At 43.8% G+C, this 22,486-nt stretch overlaps 1 protein-coding gene across 4 annotated transcripts in view; it reads right to left on the reverse strand.

Annotated features, from left to right (window-relative positions):
• The window catches only part of KCTD1 (potassium channel tetramerization domain containing 1), a 196,961-nt gene that overhangs the window by 28,699 nt on the left and 145,776 nt on the right, over nucleotides 1–22,486 (reverse strand). For all 4 annotated transcript variants that reach the window (XM_070452773.1, XM_070452774.1, XM_070452771.1 and 1 more), the window contains exon 2: nucleotides 20,488–20,666. In XM_070452773.1, coding sequence (XP_070308874.1) covers nucleotides 20,488–20,666 — 179 coding nt within the window. The remainder of the gene's footprint in view (nucleotides 1–20,487; nucleotides 20,667–22,486) is intronic.

Genomic DNA, 22,486 nt, shown 5'->3' on the forward strand with positions numbered 1-22,486 from the left:
TGGAACCTTTCACCCACTCAGCTCTCCTTTGCCAAGAAAAGCCCTTTCTTCTCCACCTCTGGGCTTCCAAGCCATGGAATATATGGTTTGAACTTTAGGAAAAGGTTTTCTTTAGTTTTCGCTCCAGATTTATTTTGCTGGTGAGCCATTTCAGAGGCAATATCCAAATGACCTCTTGAGCATTACTTTGAGCATTACTTTGGTGGATATTTTTAAAGTATAAAAGCAATAACTACTCATTGTTAAAAACTAGAAAAGCACAGAGGATGAAGCAGCAAAAAAGAAAAACAATCTGTGACGAGTCCACCAATCAGTAGGATATTACTTTTTAAAAAAAATCTGACTTACAGCCTTTTTCTATTGAATAAGTTTGTTTTCAGAAGCACTGTGGCTTCATACTTTTTCGAGCCTACTAACCCAAGGTCCCTGATAGCTCATTTGGTAAGGAATCTGCCTGCAATGCAGGAGACCGTGTTTCGATACCTGGGTCAGGAAGATCTGCTGGAGAAGGGATAGGCTACCCACTTCAGTATTCCTGGGCTTCCCTTGTGGCTCAGCTGGTAAAGAATCGACCAGGAGTGCAGGAGACCTGGGTTCAACCAAATTTCTGTCCTAATATTTGATACCTAAGGAAGACAGCAAATGAGATAGAGGGCTGGGGGAAGGTGTGTGTTTGTGCAGATGTGTAAATGTGTGGGTGGGAGTGAGTGTGTTTGTAGGTGTGGGTACATGAACGAGAGGTATATAGGAAGCTATCCCTGCAGTGGAACCAAGATTTGGAACAGCAGGGAAGGAAAGAAAAGCAGAGAGAAAAATTAGCACTGGGACTTCCCTGGTGGTCCAGTGGTTAAGTCTCTGAGCTCCCAGTGCAGGGGGCCCAGGTTCAATCCCTGGTCAGAGAACTAGATCCCACATATAGCAACTAAAAGTTCCCATTCCACAGCAAATATTGAAGATCCTGCATGCCAAAACTTAAGACCCTGCGGAGCCAAATAAACTTTAAAAGTTTTCTTGTTTTTTTTTTTTAAAGAAAAATCAGCACTGCAACCAAAGGGTCCCGTTCCCTCTTGTCCACTGGGATGGGAGAGGAGGGAAACAGAACAGGTGGAGGGGAAGAGAAATGCTGGGTTGATACTGGAAACCTTTTGAAATGCAGGGGTCTTCATTTTATATTCTATTTTTGCATATTTTAAAAATTAGTTTTTATTGTAGTATAGTTGCTTTGCATATATTTTTAAATGTCCATAATAGGGAATTTCCTGGCAATCCAGTGGACTCTGCTGTCTCACTACCAAGGACCTCGATTCAATCCTTGGTTGGGGAATTAAAGTCCCACAAGTCATGTGGCCAAAAAAAAGAATAATATCTATAATAAAAAATTTTTCTTAGAAAGGGGAGAGGCAACGCTATGCTAGGTATTATTATAATGTAAAAAATCCTAAAAAACAAAAAACACCAGTCAACTCACTGTTAGAGAATCCTTACTTTCGAACAGCATTTAATTTGCATATAATTGTTTACAAAATTTGAGAAATAGCTGTGTAGAGTTTCCACACTTGGGAAGTTTCATCGATATTTCAGGAACACAGATAAAAATGAATTCAGATCTTGTTACAGAAATGGACAGAAAAGTAATTTAAGAGAAGAGAAAAAATACCTTCTAAGGAAAAGCAAACAAAACAAATTATATCTACTTATGAGGAAGTAATGTTTTCAGTACCTGTTCCCTGTGGCAGCATCATTTTCTTAAATGATTCACAGAACTGAAGAAAGCAAGCAAGAGAGAAAAGAAAGGCAAGTTTAAAATTTAAAAAAATGTATGAGAGCGCCAGCAATTCTGGCACTCGTCATTTTGGAGAATTGCTCAGTTCAGTTCAGTTTAGTCGCTCAGTCGTGTCCGACTCTTTGTGACCCCATGAATCGCAGCACGCCAGGCCTCCCTGTCCATCACAGACTCCCAGAGTTTACTCAAACTCATGTCCATCGAGTCGGTGATGCCATCCAGCCTTCTCACCCTCTGTCATGCCCTTTTCCTCCTGCCCCCCAATCCCTCCCAGCAGCAGGGTCTTTTCCAATGAGTCAACTCTTCACATGAGGTGGCCAAAGTATTGGAGTTTCAGCTTCAGCATCAGTCCTTCCAATGAACACCCAGGACTGATCTCCTTCAGGATGGACTGGTTGGATCTCCTTGCAGTCCAAGGGACTCTCAAGAGTCTTCTCCAACACCACAGTTCAAAAGCATCAATTTTTTGGTGCTCAGCTTTCTTCACAGTCCAACTCTCACATCCATACATGACCACTGGAAAAACCATAGCCTTGACCAGACAGACCTTTGTTGGCAAAGTAATGTCTCTGCTTTTTAATATGCTATCTAGGTTGGTCATAACTTTCCTTCCAAGCAGTAAGCGTCTTTTAATTTCATGGCTGTAGTCACCATCCACAGTGATTTTGGAGCCCCCAAAAATAAAGTCTGACACTGTTTCCACTGTCTCCCCATCTATTTACCATGAGGTGATGGGACCAGATGCCATGACCTTAGTTTTCTGAATGTTAAGCTTTAAGCCAACTTTTTCACTCTCCTCTTTCACTTTCATCAAGAGGCTTTTTAGTTCCTCTTCACTTTCTGCCATAAGGGTGGTGTCATCTGCATATCTGAGGTTATTGATTTTTCTCCTGGCAATCTTGATTCCAGCTTGTGCTTCCTCCAGCCAGCGTTTCTCATGATGTACTCTGCATATAAGTTAAATAAGCAGGGTGACAATATACAGCCTTGACGTACTCCTTTTCCTATTTGGAACCAGTCTGTTGTTCCATGTTCAGTTCTAACTGTTGCTTCCTGACCTGCATACAGGTTTCTCAAGAGGCACGTCAGGTGGTCTGGTATTCCCATCTCTTTCAGAATTTTCCACAGTTTATTGTGATTCACACAGTCGAAGGCTTTGGCGTAGTCAATAAAGCAGAAATAGATGTTTTTCTGGAACTCTCTTGCTTTTTCGATGATCCAGCGGATGTTGGCAATTTGATCTCTGGTTCCTCTGCCTTTTCTAAAACCAGCTTGAACATCTGGAAGTTCTCGGTTCATGTATTGCTGAAGCCTGGCTTGGAGAATTTTGAGCATTACTTTACTGGCATGTGAGATGAGTGCAATTGAGCGGTAGTTTGAGCTAGTTGACAGCAATACTGATGGCTTCGGGGGACCCCATGGCCACCGGGGTTGGAGGGAACCAGTCCTTCTCATGACGCATAGGGAAAATTTTTTAAATTAGAGAGTTACTTTAATTGCTTACTATAAAAAATGTATTATAATTAACTTGATTGTTTTGAAAAAACACCACCGGAATTTACCAAAGTAGGCTTTCTATTCCTATATTTATTGAATGCTTGTCATGTTCCTGGGTACTCTGCCAGACCTCGTATTTTTTAATTTATTTTTTTTTAAAGTGGAACCCTTTTAAAGTCTTTATTGGATTTGTTATAAGACTGCTTCTGTTTTGTGTTTTGGTTTTTTGGCCCCTAGACATTCAGGATCTTAGCTCCCCGACCAGGGATGGAACCTACACCCCTTGCATTGGAGGGTGAAGTCTTACCCCTGGACCACCAGGGAAGTCCTAGGGCCTACTCAGATGAGCATGATTTGGGCCAGCGGGGTGCTACAGAAGGACAGAGGACAGGGACTGGCCAGCCTGGGGCAGGCAGGGAAGGCTTCCTGTACGAAGCAATGCTAGTACTGGGTCTTCAGGACCGCCAGGCATAAGGAGAAGGGCACAAGGGCTTGGAGGAGGGGTTTAAGGAGAGAAAGAGCGTGATGGGTGAGGTGGAGACTCAACAAATGAACAGCACCTCTCTCAGTGTCGGCCTGAGTGGAACAAGTGAGGGCACGAGAGCTTGGGCGCTGTGCTTTCAGTCATCTCTCAGGAGCCCCTGGAAGTTCAGCTCTGACTCAGCAGACCTGCTGGAATCCTGGCTTTACCATCTTCAAGACCAAATTGGTTTGAGTTTCAATTTCTTCATCTGAGGAAGGGGATAAGAGCCCATCCAAATAATTCTTATGAGGAAGAAACGGATGTCTGACATGAGCTACATTTACTGAGTGTCCACTACCTGCAGGCCTGCAGGCTCTGAGTCTTGACAACAGCTCTGCTAGGTAGATACCATCACTTGCATCTTACAAGTGAGGACACTGCAGTCAGTTAACCAGTGTGGAGGCAGCAGGACCGCAGAGCCTCGCTCAGGGCAGCTCTCTTACTTGCCCAGTGATTCCTCTGCTCCTCTGTCAAGGCTGGGCTCAGTCAATGCTGACAGATTTTCATACCTTGGAGAAGATGTGCAATGCCTAAACAGAATCCAGCTGCACAGACAATCCTGTTGAACGTCTTGATTTGGAAGGCAATGTTTTAGATCACCTGCTCTTTGGTTTGAACAAGTGTCTGTTTTCAAATGGTTTCTGGGGTTTACCACTACTTTTTAAGACTAGGCCTGGATTAGAGCATCACTGTGTCTCATGGGAGCCCACTTTGGTATTTTCGGCTCCAGCGGTTTCTGCTTCGCCTTCCTCTTGCTTTCTCTGGGGGGTGCAGGCAAGCCGGCACGTGTGCAGAGGTCTCTCCCCAGCCCACCCCCACCCTCCTCCCCACCGGCTAGTCTATATTTGGAGGCATTTCTGACACACTCCTCTTTCTCTTGATTTAAGACTAGAATATGTTTTTCAGTTTATAATATAATTACTATTGAGAGAAAAAAATGTTATAATAGCTAACATTATTTGAGTTTCTGTTAAATGTGAAAGTGTCAGCCACTCTGTCATGTCCGACTCTTTGCAACACCATGGACCAGATTATAACCCACCAGGCTCCTCTGTCCATGGAATTCTCCAGACAAGAATACTGGAGTGGGTTGCCATTCCCTTCTCCAGGGGATCTTCCTGACCCAGAGATCAAATCTGGGTGCCTCCTGCATCGCAGGCAGATTCTTTACTCTCTGAGCCACCGGGGAAGCCCAAATTTGTGTTAGGACCACTGCCAACAACTCTGTGGATTAGCTGATTTAATCCTCACCACAACTCGAGAGTGTGTACAGGGGATACTGTGACGTGAGTGGTGGAGACGCTGAGGCATGGAGCCACCAGATCGCTCGCTGAGGCCGGCTGAGCTGTGCAGCCTCCCATCTCAGAAGATGGGAGCCAGCCCACGCTCGTCGCTGTCCCCAGCTCTCAGGGTCCGACTGTCCCAGAACTCTAGCTCCGGCACCTGCCAACGTGCCTGCATCTTGCTTCACTCCAGTTTTCCCATTTCTGGTTTCTCATCACATAAGCAAATCCTTGCATATGTTCCTGCTGAACTTAACCTACTTTTTAAACATTTATTTTTAAATAATAATAATTATTATCATTTTTGGCTGTGCCAAACAGCATGCAGGATCTTAGTTCCCCGACCAGGGATCCCCCCCCGCATGCTCTGCAGTGGAAGCATGGAGTCTTAACCACTGGACCATCATGGACATTCCTAACCTATTTTTGAGTGATCTTATCCCCAGGATTCTGAGTATTGGCAGCCCCAACTATTGAAGGAGTGCCTTCCTCTGTGATGAAATGTTCCCGACTCCTCCATCTGTGTCATCAGTCTCCCTCATATGGGGAAGGGACCCAGCCTAGCTCCCTGTGACTGTGGTCCCCCAGTGGCCCCCCACTCTCTCCACCATACTTGGAGACTATCAGCAACAAGAGGATGTGGACTGGAGCCTCTTCCCATTTCCTCTGCTGTCTTACTAGCCCAGCCTGTTGGAATTGGCTCACAGTACACCACAGCAGTCCTTTCAAATAAAAGCATCCTATTAATTATAGACACTATGAGAGGGCTATGGTGAAGCCAGCTGTTTCTTTTTTCAATTTAACAGTGTTTTCCTACTTGTAGTGGGGCCAGCAAAACAGCAGTTTACAACAAAGTACTTACATATTTTGCATAGTACCTGAACGTGAAAAACCAGAGGCTTCACACAGTGCTTGATAAAACAAAAAAGAAAGAAGAAAAATACAATTTACCTAAAGACTATGTAAATGCTTTGTGACAACTTAAAAGAAGATGTATGGAAGAAAGTAAGTGAATCTATACTGACTCCTTTTTATCCCGTTCCTGCTCACACACACACACACACACACACATGCGCGCGCGTACACACATAGAGCCATTACTGACACTGTTAAAGGTCTTGTTACAGAGTATCATTCAAAAACTCAGGAGGATTGAAAGGTGGTTAGATGAATGAAAATGAATTATTCTGTCACTGTATGACTTCAGAGTGACTAGGAGGCTAAAAACACTTTCACAAACTAGGCTTCGAGCTGACAAAGCCAGAAGGGAGGAGATTTAGCCCCAGGACTGTGAGTTATACCACCTCAGAAGCTAAGAAGGAAAGAAAGCTGCTAATCGGACAAGAGTCATATTTACACAGCTTCAAAAGCATCTAAACGTTTTAAAGAATATATAAAATATCCATACCACCCCTTTGTTGAAAACACCGTTCAATTATCTCTTCAAATCGTGAAGGATGATGTGCCTGGTTAGCTTTGTACTCTGAGAGGCTTAAGATTTTGAATATATGTCGCAAGATTATTTACACAGTCACCAAATCAAAAGTGACATGTGAAAAATATGAAGTTTTTTATCAGCTCATGATTCAAAGACAACATTCTCGGGTGTGGGGGGTTGAGAAATAAGGAGGGTGCTTACTGACAGCTCCTGCCTTTGGCTGCACCAGGATCAACAATGCGTTGTTATAGGTGTGTGTGTCTTGTGCAACCATCCACACCCTTCTGGGACTCAGGCTTGGTTTATCACGGTTTAAGAATTTACCCAAAGGCACCAAGCCGGTCCATAGACTCGCTGGGCAGTGGGTGTATCTACCGATGTTTCTCCTCATCCCTTCCAACAAAAACCAGAACCAAGCCCTGACCTACAACACATTTAAAGAAAAAAGTCTCCCTGCTAATGACAAGATTTTCTCATGTTTCCTCTTCCTTACGGTGATCATATAAATGGGACAAACTGCAGAAGTCACTTGATACCACTGTTTCCCATATCTGTTGCTCCCATAACTTTTTACTTTCCAGTCTTGAGGGAAAGTGCACTAAAACCAAAGCTTCTTTTTACAAATAACGACTTTCTTGAAGTTTTAAAAATCTACATGAAGTGTTACAAATGTGTTCTTTAAGAGCCTGGCAGGATGTGTACTTGGAAATACAAACTGTATCATGACTGCTGGGTTTTTGTAATCATCATAGATTGGCTGAAAGAGTAGAGACCAGAGCGCCAGTAGCACTGCTCACGGCTCCCTAAATTCACTAGGCTGTTATAACCTTATTCTAGTCCATTTTAACATGGATTAGACAGTAAAGAATCTGCCTGTCATGCAGTAGACCTGGGTTCCATCCCTGAATGGGGAAGATCCCCTGGAGAAGGAAATGGCTATCCATTCCAGTATTCTTGCCTGGGAAAGTACATGGGCAGAGGAGCCTGGTGGGCTACACTTCATGGGGTCTCAAAGAGTCAGATATGACTGAGTGACTAACACTTTCACTAAACATGTCCAGCAATCTTCTTCAAATTCCATCCTTCATGCCACCTTATTCCTTTTGCAGTGTATCATCAAAATGATTATGTTGTGATGAAGTACCTTCCTCAGGGTCCCTAAGATTATGGGTTAGCAAGATACACTTAAATGTATATCCTTCCTTTTCTTTTCCCCCCTAGGAGGTTAAAAAAAGAGAAAATGAGAAAAGGAAAAAATCTGAAGGTGAAGAGAATCTGTAGAAGTTTTATAGAAAAAAAAAACCCTTGATAAAGGAGGTTTATATGTGGTCAGAACTGGTTAAGAGTGGAACGCATTTTAATATGTAAGGTGGTACAAAGTTAGAATTTGGTTTTCTCTCTGTCAAGAGGACAAACTTTTCTTGGACTATTGATCTGAATTTTTCCCCTTTTTACTGAAGTATAGTTGATTTACAATGTCGTATTAGTGATCTGCTTTTTATAACAGATTATAAAATTTCTTTACCTTTTAAGTAGTCTGCATTTGCCTTTGAAATCTTTTATTGTCACTAGACTAAATGAATAAGTATTATTTCACAGTGAATAGAAAAAAAAAAAATCCTTCTTTTTTTCTTTGACTTTGACTGCTTTGTACCACTTCGAGACTGTAAGTTTCATTTCTGAGGCAAGGTCTGAAGCCCTTAGGGCCTCCTAAGCTGTGTTTTTTTAAAGTCAATTTTCAGAGGGGTGGCTGGGGCCTAGCCAAGCCCTCACGAGGCCAGGTGGGGGCTCTGAAGCACGTTTGGTTCAAAGCGTCGAGACAGGTTTGGACGAGTTGAGATTCACCTCTCAGTTACAGAGCCCTATGAGCCGGGCGAGGTAGGCCACTGTTTGAAAGTGGCGGTTAGCTGATGTGCACAGTTGTCATTTACCTTCTGAATATGGGGAACACAATAAGAGAAGCTGCACAGGAGTAAAAATAATCATTACCACAGAAAAAGATAAACAGTGAGGTCATTACTAAGCAAACCGACACAGGGCGTTTATGTGGTAGCAGGAGAACGTCCATCACCATCCGAGTGATGGTGTCATTTCCACTGATGCTGTGTCTTGATTAGATTCAGACAGTCCAGCAAAAACCTGTTACATCTGTGGGATCAAATTTTTTTTTTTTTGGCAAACGGAATTGCCGCCCAGTTGGAACTTCTGGGTGTGTGCCTTGGGAATAAGACTACATGAAAAGCATAGGCCCATAAGAGCACAGCTGACTTCTCATCCCCCGCCACCTCTCACATCCTTCATCCTCCCACCAGGACCACCCTGGGCACATTCGGAAGCCACAGGTAAAGACTTATGTACCCGCTCAGCTTGCTGCTTTGGAGACAGACTGTCACCACCTTCTGTCTCCAGGCACCTCGAGAGTTATCATTTGGAAGCAGAATATTGATAATTCATCAATTTGAGACAATGAATCCTGCATTTCTAATGAAAAGAAATGGCATTTTAATATCGGTTATTTATATACCAATAATAGAATTGCCAGACATGGAAACGGACACATCTAGCACCACAGCTCAGGCTTCGGCCGAGGGCATGTGGGTGTCCAGTAGACCCATAAGGGATCCTACAGTGTGACTTTCAAATTTTATTTTTAAGTCCTCAGAGTTTACATGCAAATTGTAACACCATGTGTTCTTGCTTTGAATAAATGCTTCTCTTTGGAAGGGGGGAGAAGTTTAGTTTCTGCATTGGCTTCATAAAAAAAGATCCTTCAACTTTAGAATGACTTATACATTGTTTATTCCTGCTAAGAATACACATAGCATACACATCTTGCTGTGTTCTGATACACGGAGATACAGAGAGGTTTCAACTCTCTGTAGACCACAGCAATTTGGGAAGATGGTATCAAGACCGATATGGTAGACACAAGCTGTGGGGTGTAATATTCTACTCACAAAGCTCTCTATGGAGCCAAAATGTAGTCTGTCTTTTGGAAATTCACCTAAAATTAATGTTGGTTCTCCTCTGCCATGAAAAAGGTCTCAAAGCACTGAACCAGAATCAGAATTATGTAACCAACAGAAACTACGGGGTTTGGGGAACCAAAGTCGTGGAAGATTTGTGAGATGGGTTGTATAAAATAACATTGGTAATTTAAAGCCCTTTTAATGGAATTGTTCTCAAGAACACCGTAAAGTGGAGCATGTTTTTCACGTTAGCCTTGGACAAGATGACTGGACTCTCTGTGAAATACCTACTAATTAACTGTTTCAAATAAGTAAATAGAATATATAGTTTATTATAAAAGTACTTTCTTCAGGAAATATGAAAATATGATTATAAACAGAGTAAAAATGACATTGGTGTTGCTTAACGACACTATTCACTGTGACCGATCAAAGTGAGCCCAGTCCGTATTATAATCCAAAGCGCTGAGAATCAAGAACGAATCAATAAGAAAAGCCTCGCACTAACAATGTGTCCCTGGCCATGTCACCACCATTTCCACGGGGCTGCAGGTGGATGCATTCATGTTTTATAGTCCTTCTCTGCAGATCTGGGGCTCAAACTCTGAGATGTAGGTGGATCACCTGGATGTCAATGGAAACTGCTCATTTCCCTCACATCCTGGGATACAGATGGGCGGAGCTGAGGAAACTGCACCATTTTTTTTTCCAAGCATCTGGAGATGACCCTGATCTGAGAGGGTCAGGGAGGAAGTTATCAGTTGGAGGGAAACATTCTGAAGGTAGGTGTCACCCTTCTGTTCATCTGGTTCACAGGTGTCTGGGTTATGACCAGACTGATGGATTCCCTTCTCCTTCCTTTTTTGATTCAGGGTAATTAGACTAGAAAATCCCTTTCTAGGCTCTGCTTTGAAAAGAATGGGATGTTAATTTTTGCTACCCAGGTTGAACTAGGCCTGCCGCTAAGATCTGACATCACTGTAGCATCTGATGATTCAAAATGTGGTTGAGCTGAAGCAGCCCTGAGATGGTTAAGCTGCTCCAGGTCAGAGCAAAACTCATGCCACTCAACAAAGCAAAACTCATTCAACAAACATTTACCCAGCATTGCCAGGCACAGTGCAAGTTGCTGAAGACTACTGGTAGACCTGGCTTAAAACCTGAACTGTAAGCTTAGGGGGCATGTTTTAGAAACACATTTTAAAAATCTTTAAAATGATGTTTCTGATGGGTGCATGCACGTGTGTTTTGCACAGGGGTATGAACGTGAGATAGTCTGTAGCTTTTTGCACTCGGGTTCACTGCTTTATCAGCAACAGAAAAGGAGGAACGCAGCAGAGAGGTGGTGAGTAATGCATCAGTGGGCTTAGAGACCCCTAACCTGATGAGCAGCCTTACCTGTCCGGGCATCCCCTAGACCATTCCTCCCCCTGAGCACAGCATGCTGGGGCCAAAGCTGATCCCTGAAAGTTTTGCTAATGAATTTATCTTCACAGGTGCAACCCAGCAGCCATCAGCAGGTGGCAAGGTCACTGGTCCAAGGCCAACTTTGTCCCTTGCTGTGGGAGGGTGTGTGTGCTGAACATGGGGCATGGAAAAAAAGAACCTCCTGAAACCCAGCGGCAAAGAAGAACAAGACTCATTTATCCCTCTATCCCATCTAAGGTGGTGCTTTTCAGACTTTTTCAAGTCATGACACACAGAAATGGATGGCACGGTATTTGGACAACCCTGGGCCACATGCTCAGGGCAGGAGACCCAATGGGAGCTCCGGCACCCAGGGGTCCCACATGCCCCAGGACTGACCCAGCTAATGCTGGGTGAAGGCCACTTGAGAATAAAGGAGCTTGAGATATTGTAGACGACCTGCTCCCTTGGCCAAAGCCCACCTTTAGAACACAGTCTCAGAAGGTGGAAAGATGCACTGCATGGCTGAAGGTGGGAAATATTAGCAAATCCCAAGCCCAGGCCCTGCTCAAGGCCAATGCAATCAGAATCTTTGTGGGCAGGACGAGGTTTTCTTTTTCAAGTCTCAGTTGATTCTAACATGCCACCAAGGTTGAGAAGCATGGCTCTGTTGTGTGTTATTGTTATTCAGTCGCTAAGTCGTGTCCAACTCTTTGTGACCCCATGGCCTACAGCACTCCAGGCTTATTCAGCCTGGGTCTTGGGTCTTTTCCAGAGAGTCAGCTCTTCGCATCAGGTGGCCAAAGTATTGGAGCTTCAGCATCAGTCCTTCTAATGAACATTCAGGGCAGATTTCCTTTAGGATTGTCTGGTTTGAACTCCTTGCAGTCCAAGGGACTCTCAAGAGTCTTCTCCAGCACCGCAATTCAAAATCATCAATTCTTCAGCGCATGACTTTAAAAGAATAAAAAACCAAGGTCCTGGAGCCAGAGGGAGCTGGAATCCTGGTCCTTCCGCCATTTGCTGAATAAGGGTGAACACACTGCTGAGCCTTGTGGAGCTGCGTGTTCTTATCTGTTAAATGAAGTCAATAACAGGCCCTCCTATAATGTTATGGCGGCACATGGAATGGTGGAGGTAACGAACCCAGGCCAGCTTTAAATGTAATTTTCTATTTTGAAAAGCTTCACTTGATTATTCGACCTTCATTGTTTTGAAGCTCTGGCCTCTGGGTACAGTTTTTTACCCAATAATTAATTCACATATTAAGCAAAGTCTTGAATGTCCACTGTGGCTGGCCTGATACTAGCGAGGCACCAAGGATTCAAGGGTGAGAACCAAGTTAGAAGGAGCTTTCCGAGGAGCTTTTTATCTAAGTCGAGGCTGAGTGCTTGGCAAGTGAGAAGTTAATAAAAACTGAGATGGGGCTTATAGCCCTGTCCTGAGTTGTTTCACTCTAAATACGCAGTGTTACTCCCCGCCCATTGTCACTGCTCTGCCATCAAGGGCTCTGGCTCCATCTGCGGGGGCGAGGCAGTGTGCCCCTTCTTCTGTGTCTAAGGATCAGGCTAAGGGAGCCTTGTTATTATTTGCCTCCAAGGGCCTTCTGCCCACGTTTATTTTGAACATCTGTTAACTCTCTACTTCGGTTAACACCAAATAAAACTTCAGTCACCACCAGATGCAAAAATATAGAAAATGTACCAGAAACAGCATTATGGTTAATATAACTAGCAAGGTAATCTGGACATGATGGACGGGGCTGGAGCTGTTCCGTACCCATGGCCCTGACAACAGACATGACCCTGAGCTTCCCCGACTGAGATGAAGCGTGAACGTGTGTATCTGCCACACATTAGATAATAGGAGGTGAATCACAGGATGCAGAACAGGCCACTAGGACTTCCCCGGTTGTCCAGTGGTAAAGAATCTGCCTGCTAATGCAGGGGACAGGGCTTCAATCCCTGGTCCGGGGAGATTCCACATGCCACGGGGCAGCTAAGCCCGAGTGCCACAACTACTGAAGTCCTGGAGCTCTAGAGCTGGTGCTTCACAGCAAGAGAAGACACCACAGTGAGATGCCCGTGCACCACAACTAGAGCGTAGGCCCTGCTCGCTGCAACTAGAGAAAGCTTGTGTGCAACAGTGAGGACTTAGTGCAGCCAAACAAATTAATAAATAGACAATAAAATTACTTAAACTTAAAAAAAAAAAAAAGGACAGGCTGTTGATCACAGATCAAGGGTGATCTGTGATACCAAAGTCACAACAATCTGCTTCTTCATCAACCCTGAAATGTAACCTAGATTTTCTCTTGAAAAATGTAGATGAACAAATGAAGATTTATCCTGAAGAAAGAGACCACAGGATAAAATTATCTGCAGACTTAGCATAGGAAGCAAACTATATCCCAAGGCTATTTACCCTGTTTTATTTTTCGTCCTACTTCATTATTACCATCTCAAACATTATTTGATTGTGTACGTGTTTACTGTCTGTCTTCCACCCCACTCCCATGTAAACGACAAGAGGGCAAGGACTTTTGCTGGCTAGTGTATGCCACAGTTGACAGAGAACACAGAATAAATCTGTGGAATGAATAAAAGAATATGACAGGGAAAACTACAGGCCAGTGCCTGTAATTTGGCTGCACTTTTCTTCGAATAATGCTCTAAGGTAAGACTTGATGAGCTAGATTACTTTAAAACTCGGGCCTATGTTGCTCCCAGTGGCAAAGCAACTTGGCTGAATCTGCTAGCCTAAGTTACTGAAGCTGGCTTTTCAGCCCTAAACATAAAATCCAGCTTCATTGTTTTTGAAAAACAAAAAACAAACAGTCTTTTGAAGCTGGTTTTATTTACTCTTTGCCTATATAACTGAGGAGCAGTTTTGGAAAAGCAATATTGAAAGATGAAAAAAAGAAACAGAGAAGAGAAAAATTTCCCTTATTATCCTGGAGAGACTTTCCATTGTTCATTGGCCAGGTGCTTTTCCTCCTTTTGAGTCACCCCATAAACTAAGCTCCTTTTCTTTTTTTTTTAAAGTATGTTTATTTATTTTTGACTGTATCAGGTCTTAGTTGCTGCACGTGGTCTCAGCAGTTGCCTAAGTATGAGGGTTTTTTCTCCATGGCAGGCAGGATCCTAGTTCCCCAACCAGGGATCAGACTCAAGTCGGCTGCATTGCAAGAAGGATTCTCAACCTCTGGACCACCGGGGAAGTCTCTTCTTTAAGATTTTTGGAAAGACCAACCAATCTTGCCAATCAGAAGTGCTCACCATTAGACTGTCCTCACTGTGTGAAGGTCCACAGGCATTTCCCCAGCAGCTGTCTCTTTCCATTTGAAGTGAAGTGAAGTGAGAGTCACTCAGTCGTGTCCGACTCTTTGCGACCAGTATTCTCCAGGCCAGAATACTGGAGTGGGTATCCTTTCCCTTCTCCAGGGGATCTTCCCCACCCAGGGATTGACTCTGGGTCTCCCACATTGCAGGAAGATTCTTTACCATCTGAGTTATATTCAGTGCCATGCAGTAATTCCAAATGAACGTTTAGGGAACAGTTTGTGAAACAGGGTGCATTAATTTGGGGGCATTTTTGTTGAGATCCTGAAGCGTGAGCCTGTGAGAAACTGGGAAGTGGGCTGATAGAACTGATTAACCAAACCTATCAGTTGGCAGTGAGGCAAGGCCTAGCTAGAAGAGCTGCTAACCTGGAAGTGAAAGACGAGATCTCATGTTACAATCCCCTGAGCTATCCTATCTGTGTGCTTCACAGAGCTTTTGTATCTTTTAAACCAAGTATATGAGTTAACTGGGGACCCACTGTGTGTCTAGGGACCGCAGTATGAACTGGGACTGTTGACGTCACGGGCAGAGCACAGAACCCCCAGCCCTGACACAGGATTACAGAAAACTCCCGAGGCTGGCACACAGAAGGTACTGGGAAATCCACACACGAGAATTCAGTTGTCCTGAAACTGCGGACCAAGCTCTTAATGACGCATGTGCCCAACTTTCCCTTCAGGGCTGCTGCTGTTGTTTCAGCCTCTCAGTCATGTCTGACTCTTTGCCACCCATGGACCATAGCCCGTCAGGCTCCTCTGGTCCATGGGATTCTCCAGGCAAGAATATTGGAGTGGGTAGCCACTTCCCTCTCTAGGGGATCTTCCCGACCAAGGGACTGAACCCAAGTCACCGGGAAGCCCTCCCGTCAGTGCAGCTCCAGGTGAAGTGCCTGGGAATGGCCAGCACGTTGAGGGTGAAGCCTGCCAGAGCCAGCTCTCTGCTGGCAAGGCACACACGCCTGGCACTGCCGTCCTAAAGCACCAGATACATACACCCCTTGGGTGGCCATGGGTGTCAACCGCAAGGCTGAAAGCTGAGTCTCTTGGGTTTTGCAATTAGCTACATACGCCAGTATGCTTAGTAACTGCGGCTATTCAGAAGAGACTGATTCAGCATAATCTCCTTATGTGGGAGTTAACTCATATACTTGGTTTAAAAGATACAAAAGCTCTGTGAAGCACACAGATAGGATAGCTCAGGGGATTGTAACATGAGATCTCGTCTTTCACTTCCAGGTTAGCAGCTCTTCTAGCTAGGCCTTGCCTCACTGCCAACTGATAGGTTTGGTTAATCAGTTCTATCAGCCCACTTCCCGGTTTTAAGAAGTCCACATCAGAATAGTCATCAATGTAACTGCTGTTAATATTATTTTTGTTCGAGGTGACCATTAAGGCTGAGATAGACCTAACTCTGAACTCAGATTTATGTGTTCATTTAAAGCAGGGATTCCAGCCTCCAGGATCTAATATCTGATGATCTGAGATGGAGCTGATGTAATAATAGAAATAAAGTGCACAATAAATGTAATGCATTTGAATCGTCCTGAAACCATCGTCCCCCATCCCTGGCCTGGTTCGTGGAAAAATTGTCTTCCATAAAATTGGTCCTTGGTGACAAAAAGATTGAGGATGACTGTTTTAAAGCATGGGCTTCTCTGGTGGCTCAGATGGTAAAGAATCTGCCTGCAATGCGGGAGACCTGGGTTTGATCCCTGGGCCAGGAAGATCCCCTGGGAAAGGAAATGGCAACCCACTCCACTATTCTTGCCTAGAACATTCATTTAGTTTCACAGACATGTGTGGCTAGGCAGATGTTTCAGTGTCAACATTAGGAGGTTTTAAAAAGGACATGTAATTTGTTACCAATATTACTTACTTAGGACAAATCAGATACCTAGATTTTTGTTACCAGTGATGTTAGTGGGGACCTTGGATTTTTGAGTTAGATATAATCAGGTCTGTTCTTAAACTGTGCAGGGCACAAGGCAAGAGTATAAGTGAGGTCCACCTCCCATATGTCTAGATATTTAAAACTTAGAAATCAAGCTAACAAACTGTTAAATGTGTTCTATCTCCTTTGTATATCTATTTAAAATATTTTCATGCTGATAATATTTTTTTTTGACTCTAAAGTTTTGGTTTCACTTATTTGATGTAAAATTCTTACAGATCCGAACTGAGTGGTTTTCCTGGCGATTCCAATTCCAAAAAGCAGCACAGAATTGGAGACTTGGAGGCTCCCACGAGGCTTTAGGTGGCTCAGACAATAAAGAATCCACCTGCAGTGCAGGAATCGCAGGGGATTCAGGTTCAATACCTGGGGTGGGAAGGTCCCTGGAGGAAGGCATAGGCAACCCATGCCAGTATTCTTGCCTGGAGAATCCCATGGACAGAGGAGCCTGGTGGGCTACAGTCCATAGAGTCCCAAAGAGTCAGACACAACTGAAATGACACACGCAAGGTGTCCCTGAAAGGGAACAGTGTTCGTCACTGAGGTGGTATGGATCAGCCTCTGTCTCATAAACACCTCCAAAGACCTGTTTTGCATCTTACATGAAACACTGGTAAAGACAGACCACATCACAGATATATGCAGCACTACAGTTAATTTGAACCCTTATGTCCAGTCCTGTTAGCTAAAAACCACCCAATAATAAAAGTGAATGACAATGTGAATAATTAACCTTGTTGTAAAATGTAAAAGTCAACTCTATTACTGAATCCTTACTTAGGGTTTGTAAGCCAAAAAAAAAAAAAAAAAATAGGACACATCAGTGCATACAGCGGAACCAGGGAACCTTGCTAATTAAAGAAATGAAGATGAAGGTGTATTTTCAATGGTGGAATGGCCATTATGATATAGCACCAAGTATCAAAATATTCATTGAGTAAGAGACCTATATTCACTTGGAAGGACCATATAGAGCCATATGGTGAAAAATCAGGATCTGTTAGGAAAATTGCAGAGATCCTTGTTTCACTGGTCTGGGGTCTTGGACGGTCTTTTAATGCTTTCCAGGTGCTTCTAATGTTTACCTGTGTCCAATTTACCACTTTCTGGGGACAATGTTCTAAAGAACGGGTCCTCAACCTCTGGGATCTAATGCCCGATGATCTGAGGTGGAGCAGATGTAATAACAATAGAAATAAAGTGCAGAATAAATGTAATGTGCTTGAATCACCCCAAAACCTCCCCACCTCGGTCTGTGTTTAAATTATTTTCCCTGATACCTGTCCTTGGTGCCAAAAAGGTTAGGGACCATGGTTCTAAAGGTAATCTTTAGTCCATAAGACAGTAAATAGAAATAGAATAAAAAATCACCTACAATATTTCAAAATGAAGTAAAGACTCTTGCAGGACCTTTGAATTTATAAAAAGCCATCATATCTTTTAAGATCACTTGTTACAAACAGCTTTCTAACACTCTGTAACACAAACAGCTTTTTACACTACAGGTCTCCTCCTGAAATCCTTGAAAAGAAAACCAAGGAAAAACCCCTTCCCCTCTGGGCTACACCAAGGAAAAAATGGATAAGAGAGGAACCAGGGGGCTGGGAATGGTCCCAAAGGCTGAGAAGGGGTCAAGACACCCTAGAATCTAGAGAACTTGGCTTGGAATTATTGTCATTCCATGGCCACGGCCAACCTAATATCCTAAAATGTATCCCCCAAACACTGACGATACAGATGAGATTTTCCTAGAATTTGGAAGGAGCATCTGACATCTATGGAAAAAAGCATGAAGAACTATTTCTTCCCTATATCTTTGGCTACTGAAGTTGTGGTCCTGTGTTCAGAAGTTCAGTCATGTATGACTCTTTCCAACCCCATGGACTGTAACTCTCCAGGCTCCTCTGTCCATGGGATTTCCCAGGCAGGAATACTGGAGTGGGTTGCCATTTCCTCTTCTAGGGGATCTTCCCAACCCAGGGACTGAACCAGAGTCTTTTACATCTCTTGCATTGTCAGGCGGATTCTTTACCACTAGCACCTCCTGGGATCAGTCCCATTAAACTGACTGCTGCTTTGAAATGACCATTTAATTGCTTTCCAAGCCCCTCTGCCCCAAATCCAAGAGGAAGGAAAGCAATACACAGTGACCAATTCAACATCCACACCATTGTCTTCTAACCAGTGTCATCTGGTTTAGGTGTATGCAACAGAAACAGAAGTTACTTGTAAGGCTTGTTTCCAAAAGTCTGGACATATGGTTAAAAATATCTCCTTGGAATGGCTCAGCAGTTCTGCAACAGGTGGGGACATTAAAGATGAAGGACCAGAAGATGCAGGCAAGGATGCCTTTGAGCCTGTAGGAATCCAGGCAAGAATCCAGAAGTGAGGCTGTTACTGTGGTCTAGGAAATGAAGGAATGGGATATATTTGGAATTTGGAAGGCAGTTTGAAAAGAAACAATTGCTGGGTTTGGCAGAGGATTAAGTATAAAGGCAATACTATGTGTTGGGCACAGGGCCATCGCATGCTTTCTGTAATCACATATAATCCTCCCAATAACCTTGGAAGAATATATATTTGTGTCTATTTCACAAGACAGAAGATAGGCGTTTAGAAATTGAACCTACCCATGGCCAAATAACTATTAAATGGGAGCGTCAACTTTCGAACCTGGGAATAATGAACCACAAATTGTTTTTGATGTTGCTCCCAGGATACTGTGGCTCACTGTATGGGACAAGGAAGAACAGAGAAAGAATGAGAAAAAAAGATGATCACTGTATCTTCTCTAATTAAGTTGGAGAAAGAGATATTCAATTTATGATAGATGTTAAGTATCAGGAGGTTTGGGGAGGGAGAGGTTTAATTATGTACATGCTTTTTGAATCTCTGAATATATAGTTCAGTGCTGTCCAACAGTAATAAAGAGCGAGACACATGTGTAATTTTGTATTTTCTGGTAGCCACATTAAGAGTAAAAAGGAACAGGTGAAATCAATTTTGATATATTTTATTTAACTCAATTATTAACTTTTGACTCAATATATTATCCTACTGGGGCTTCTCTGGTGACTCAGTGGTAATCCACCTACAATGCAGGAGACACAGGATACACAGGTTCGATCCCTGGGTCGGAAAGATCCCCTGGAGGAGGGCATGGCAACCCACTCCAGGATTCTTGCCTGGAGAATCCCATGGACAGAGGAGCCTGGTGGGCTGCAGTTCATAAGGTCACAAAGAGGCAGACACGACTGAAGCGACTTGGCACACACGCACATTCCTTCATAAAATATCAGACAGTGAAGTGAGATGAACAAAAAACAAAAGAGCCGTCTTCGTGCAGTTATGACGGTGATTTCATCAGTGCTCTCTCCTTAGGCTGTAAGTTGCCTGATCCCTGTCACACTGTAGGAGGTGCTCAAACCCTGCAATGAGTGCTCTTCTGAAGCCCAAGTGCTCTGTTTCCATTTCATCTGAGCAGAAACAGGGAGGGGAAGCTCTTTTTCCCAACATCAGCCCACATGAGCTCATGCCTCTTTCTCTACTCAACAGCCTAACCGCCTAAGATAAACTCCCTAAGAGGTTCTGCCACAGCCCCCAGATCCAGATGGGCTGAGGTGGAGGCGGGAGCACTGGGGTCCGGGGGTGCAAAGTACATTGTTGCCTTGGAACTCCTTTAGAAATGGGTGGACGGGGACTTAGGAGGGGAGCTGTCCTCAGAGTGGTGTACAGTGCCTGTCTGTACGACAGCCGCCCCCCTTCACATCCTTTTTATATTTGCTTATCTGCCTTGCGCTCTTAGTTCCACTGCCCTTCATTTTTTTTTCAAGCAAGATTATCTTTCTGGACTTTTGCCAGCTGTTCTAAATATACTGCCCTACTGATAAGAGTCTCGATTTTTTTTCCAGTTCACAAGTTGGTGGGCCAAATGATCCCTTATAAAATTCTAAGACTTGATAAGAAAGTGTGTTTTAGCAGAAGAGAACAGAAGAAAGGTCAGGGGGAGCAATCACCATCCTTTGTTTACTATGCTAAGAAAGGTGGAGATCTCAGAGGACTGAACTATCGCAGAACTCCATCCTCGGTGACACTCTCACGCGCACTCGGCTAAGCTCTGGATCAAACCCTGACTCACAGATTTACGTTCGTGTCCCAGGGCAGTGTTTGGGGCGGGGGGGGGGTGGGGTGGGGGGGTGGGTACATCCTACTCCTGGCCACGGTGAGGCCACGCTGCAAAGCTGGTCAAAGGAAGAACGGTTAGCTCATCAAACACATGCACTTTCGGATTACCTTGACTCGGGGTATTTGGTGAGGGTGGCCAGGCTGCTGGTGTACATGTGGCCGCCCACGTCGATGTGGACGGGTGCGTTGGATTTTGTGAGCTGTGCTGGAGTAGGAATGCCTTGATTGTTCAGTGGAGATGCAGGAGATCTAGTGATCAGAGGTCTTGACATATTGGGCCGACTGTCCTACAGAGAGAGAAGCAAGTTTAGACATGTTTGCTTTATTTAGTGGAGAGAAAGGAAATGCATACCTCCTACAGAATAAGCCAGTGACTAGCGCTGATATTCGTTCGCTAATAAAATCTGGAAAATCAGCAAGCTCTAGCTTTTACTGTCATGCATATAAAAAAACCTCGAGATATGTGACAAACAAAAGGAAAACTTCCCATGCTCAGAATCAAGGAGCTGAACTAATATTTATTTCACATCGAACCACGCACTGTGATGGCTTATTTTACTAATGAATTCTTACATTTAACAATTGGTTAATGGCTTGTGGAGAAGTACTATTCACTACAAATGAAAAGATAATCAATACTTGAAATGGTCTCCCCATCCAGATAAATTACATATGCGCTAGCCTTCTCTTGGAAAACTACCTTATCGCTACGGGCTGGGGATAAATACAGACCGTCGGCCCTTTGGTTCTGCAGAATGGTCTCTTTAATTTCTATTTTCCAAATCAGGAGAAAGGGGGCATGGGGCATGACTGGTCTAACCATCAGTTCACACACTCAAGGCAACCTTGTAAACAGGTACCAGAACTTCATCAGTCAACAGATGAAACAAACAAAAAAATAACCCACATCTACCCACTGGGCTCCTGCTTCTCTCACTAGAAGACTATGGAACTGGGGACACCTTGAAAAGCGTGTCCCCCCCCAGTGATTAGGTCTGTGCTTGGGAGCCACGAGCCAGCTGCTCTCATGCATGCTGAGCTCACAGAAGAGATACTTTTCCAAGGGGGGGCTGAGGCACATGGGGTGCAGTGTGCTGCCCCACAGGCAAAGGTACCCTGGAAACAAACGAAGCAGAAGGAGGACGTCACATGATGGCACGAGAACGTGCTGAAGAAACTGTACTCTTGAGAAAATAAAATCTGCCATCCTTTCCATGGATACAATACATATATTTCAAATACCATCCAAACATGGTTGATCGCTTTCAAATTCGAGCCCAAACCACAGACAAGTCAAGTCAGGTCTCTGGCACTCAAAGTAGGGGGTCAAATATTTAGAATCTACAATTAGGAAAAAGCTCAAACAGCACTTATGTCTGACTTCTGCCAGGCGATCGCCACGAGGGTGCTTGTAGATGTACAATTTAGCCAGAGATTGTTTGCAAACAATGTGCGGCAGAGTCAGTGATAAGGCATAATAAAGGGATTTTGAGAAATGCCTTTGATGGAGATTACAAATGGGAAGTCATCTAGTTTTTGTGCATAAAGCCCAGCATGATGAAATATAAATTTGCAAAACATCCGAGATTTTATGATCCAAAACAGCTTCAGGATTTACCTGGGGCACAACTGTTGGACTAGATAGCATTAACCACATGTCCAGGCAAGACTGGGAATGCACGTCCTTCTGAAACTCCACATCTACTGTGAATGGGGTGGTGATTGAGCTTTTACGCAAAATGTTGACCATCTGTGTGGTGCTTTTCTCCGTGCCGAATTAAACAGAGCCCTGGAACAGTCATAGAAAGAGTTCATGCTTTATTTCTTAAACTGGGGGAAGTGGGTTTGTAGATGGTCACTGTGTCATTCTTTGTATGTTCCGGTGTATTTTTAACAACTCAATATAGACATTAAAAAGCACAACGGATGATTGCAACACAGAGAGAAAAGTCAAAGAGGTACGGGATGGGGAAAAGAACTAAAAAAACAAGGATACACATCAGTAGGAAATGTAAAGCAGTGAAGGCTGGGAAATATTCAACAGCATTTTAAAATCTGGGTGTCAGAAAATGCATTTTTTCCTTTAAGAGTACAATCATGTAACCTC

Source organism: Odocoileus virginianus, chromosome 22, assembly GCF_023699985.2.
Source record: "Odocoileus virginianus isolate 20LAN1187 ecotype Illinois chromosome 22, Ovbor_1.2, whole genome shotgun sequence".
In the NCBI taxonomy this organism is placed as follows: Eukaryota; Metazoa; Chordata; class Mammalia; order Artiodactyla; family Cervidae; genus Odocoileus; species Odocoileus virginianus.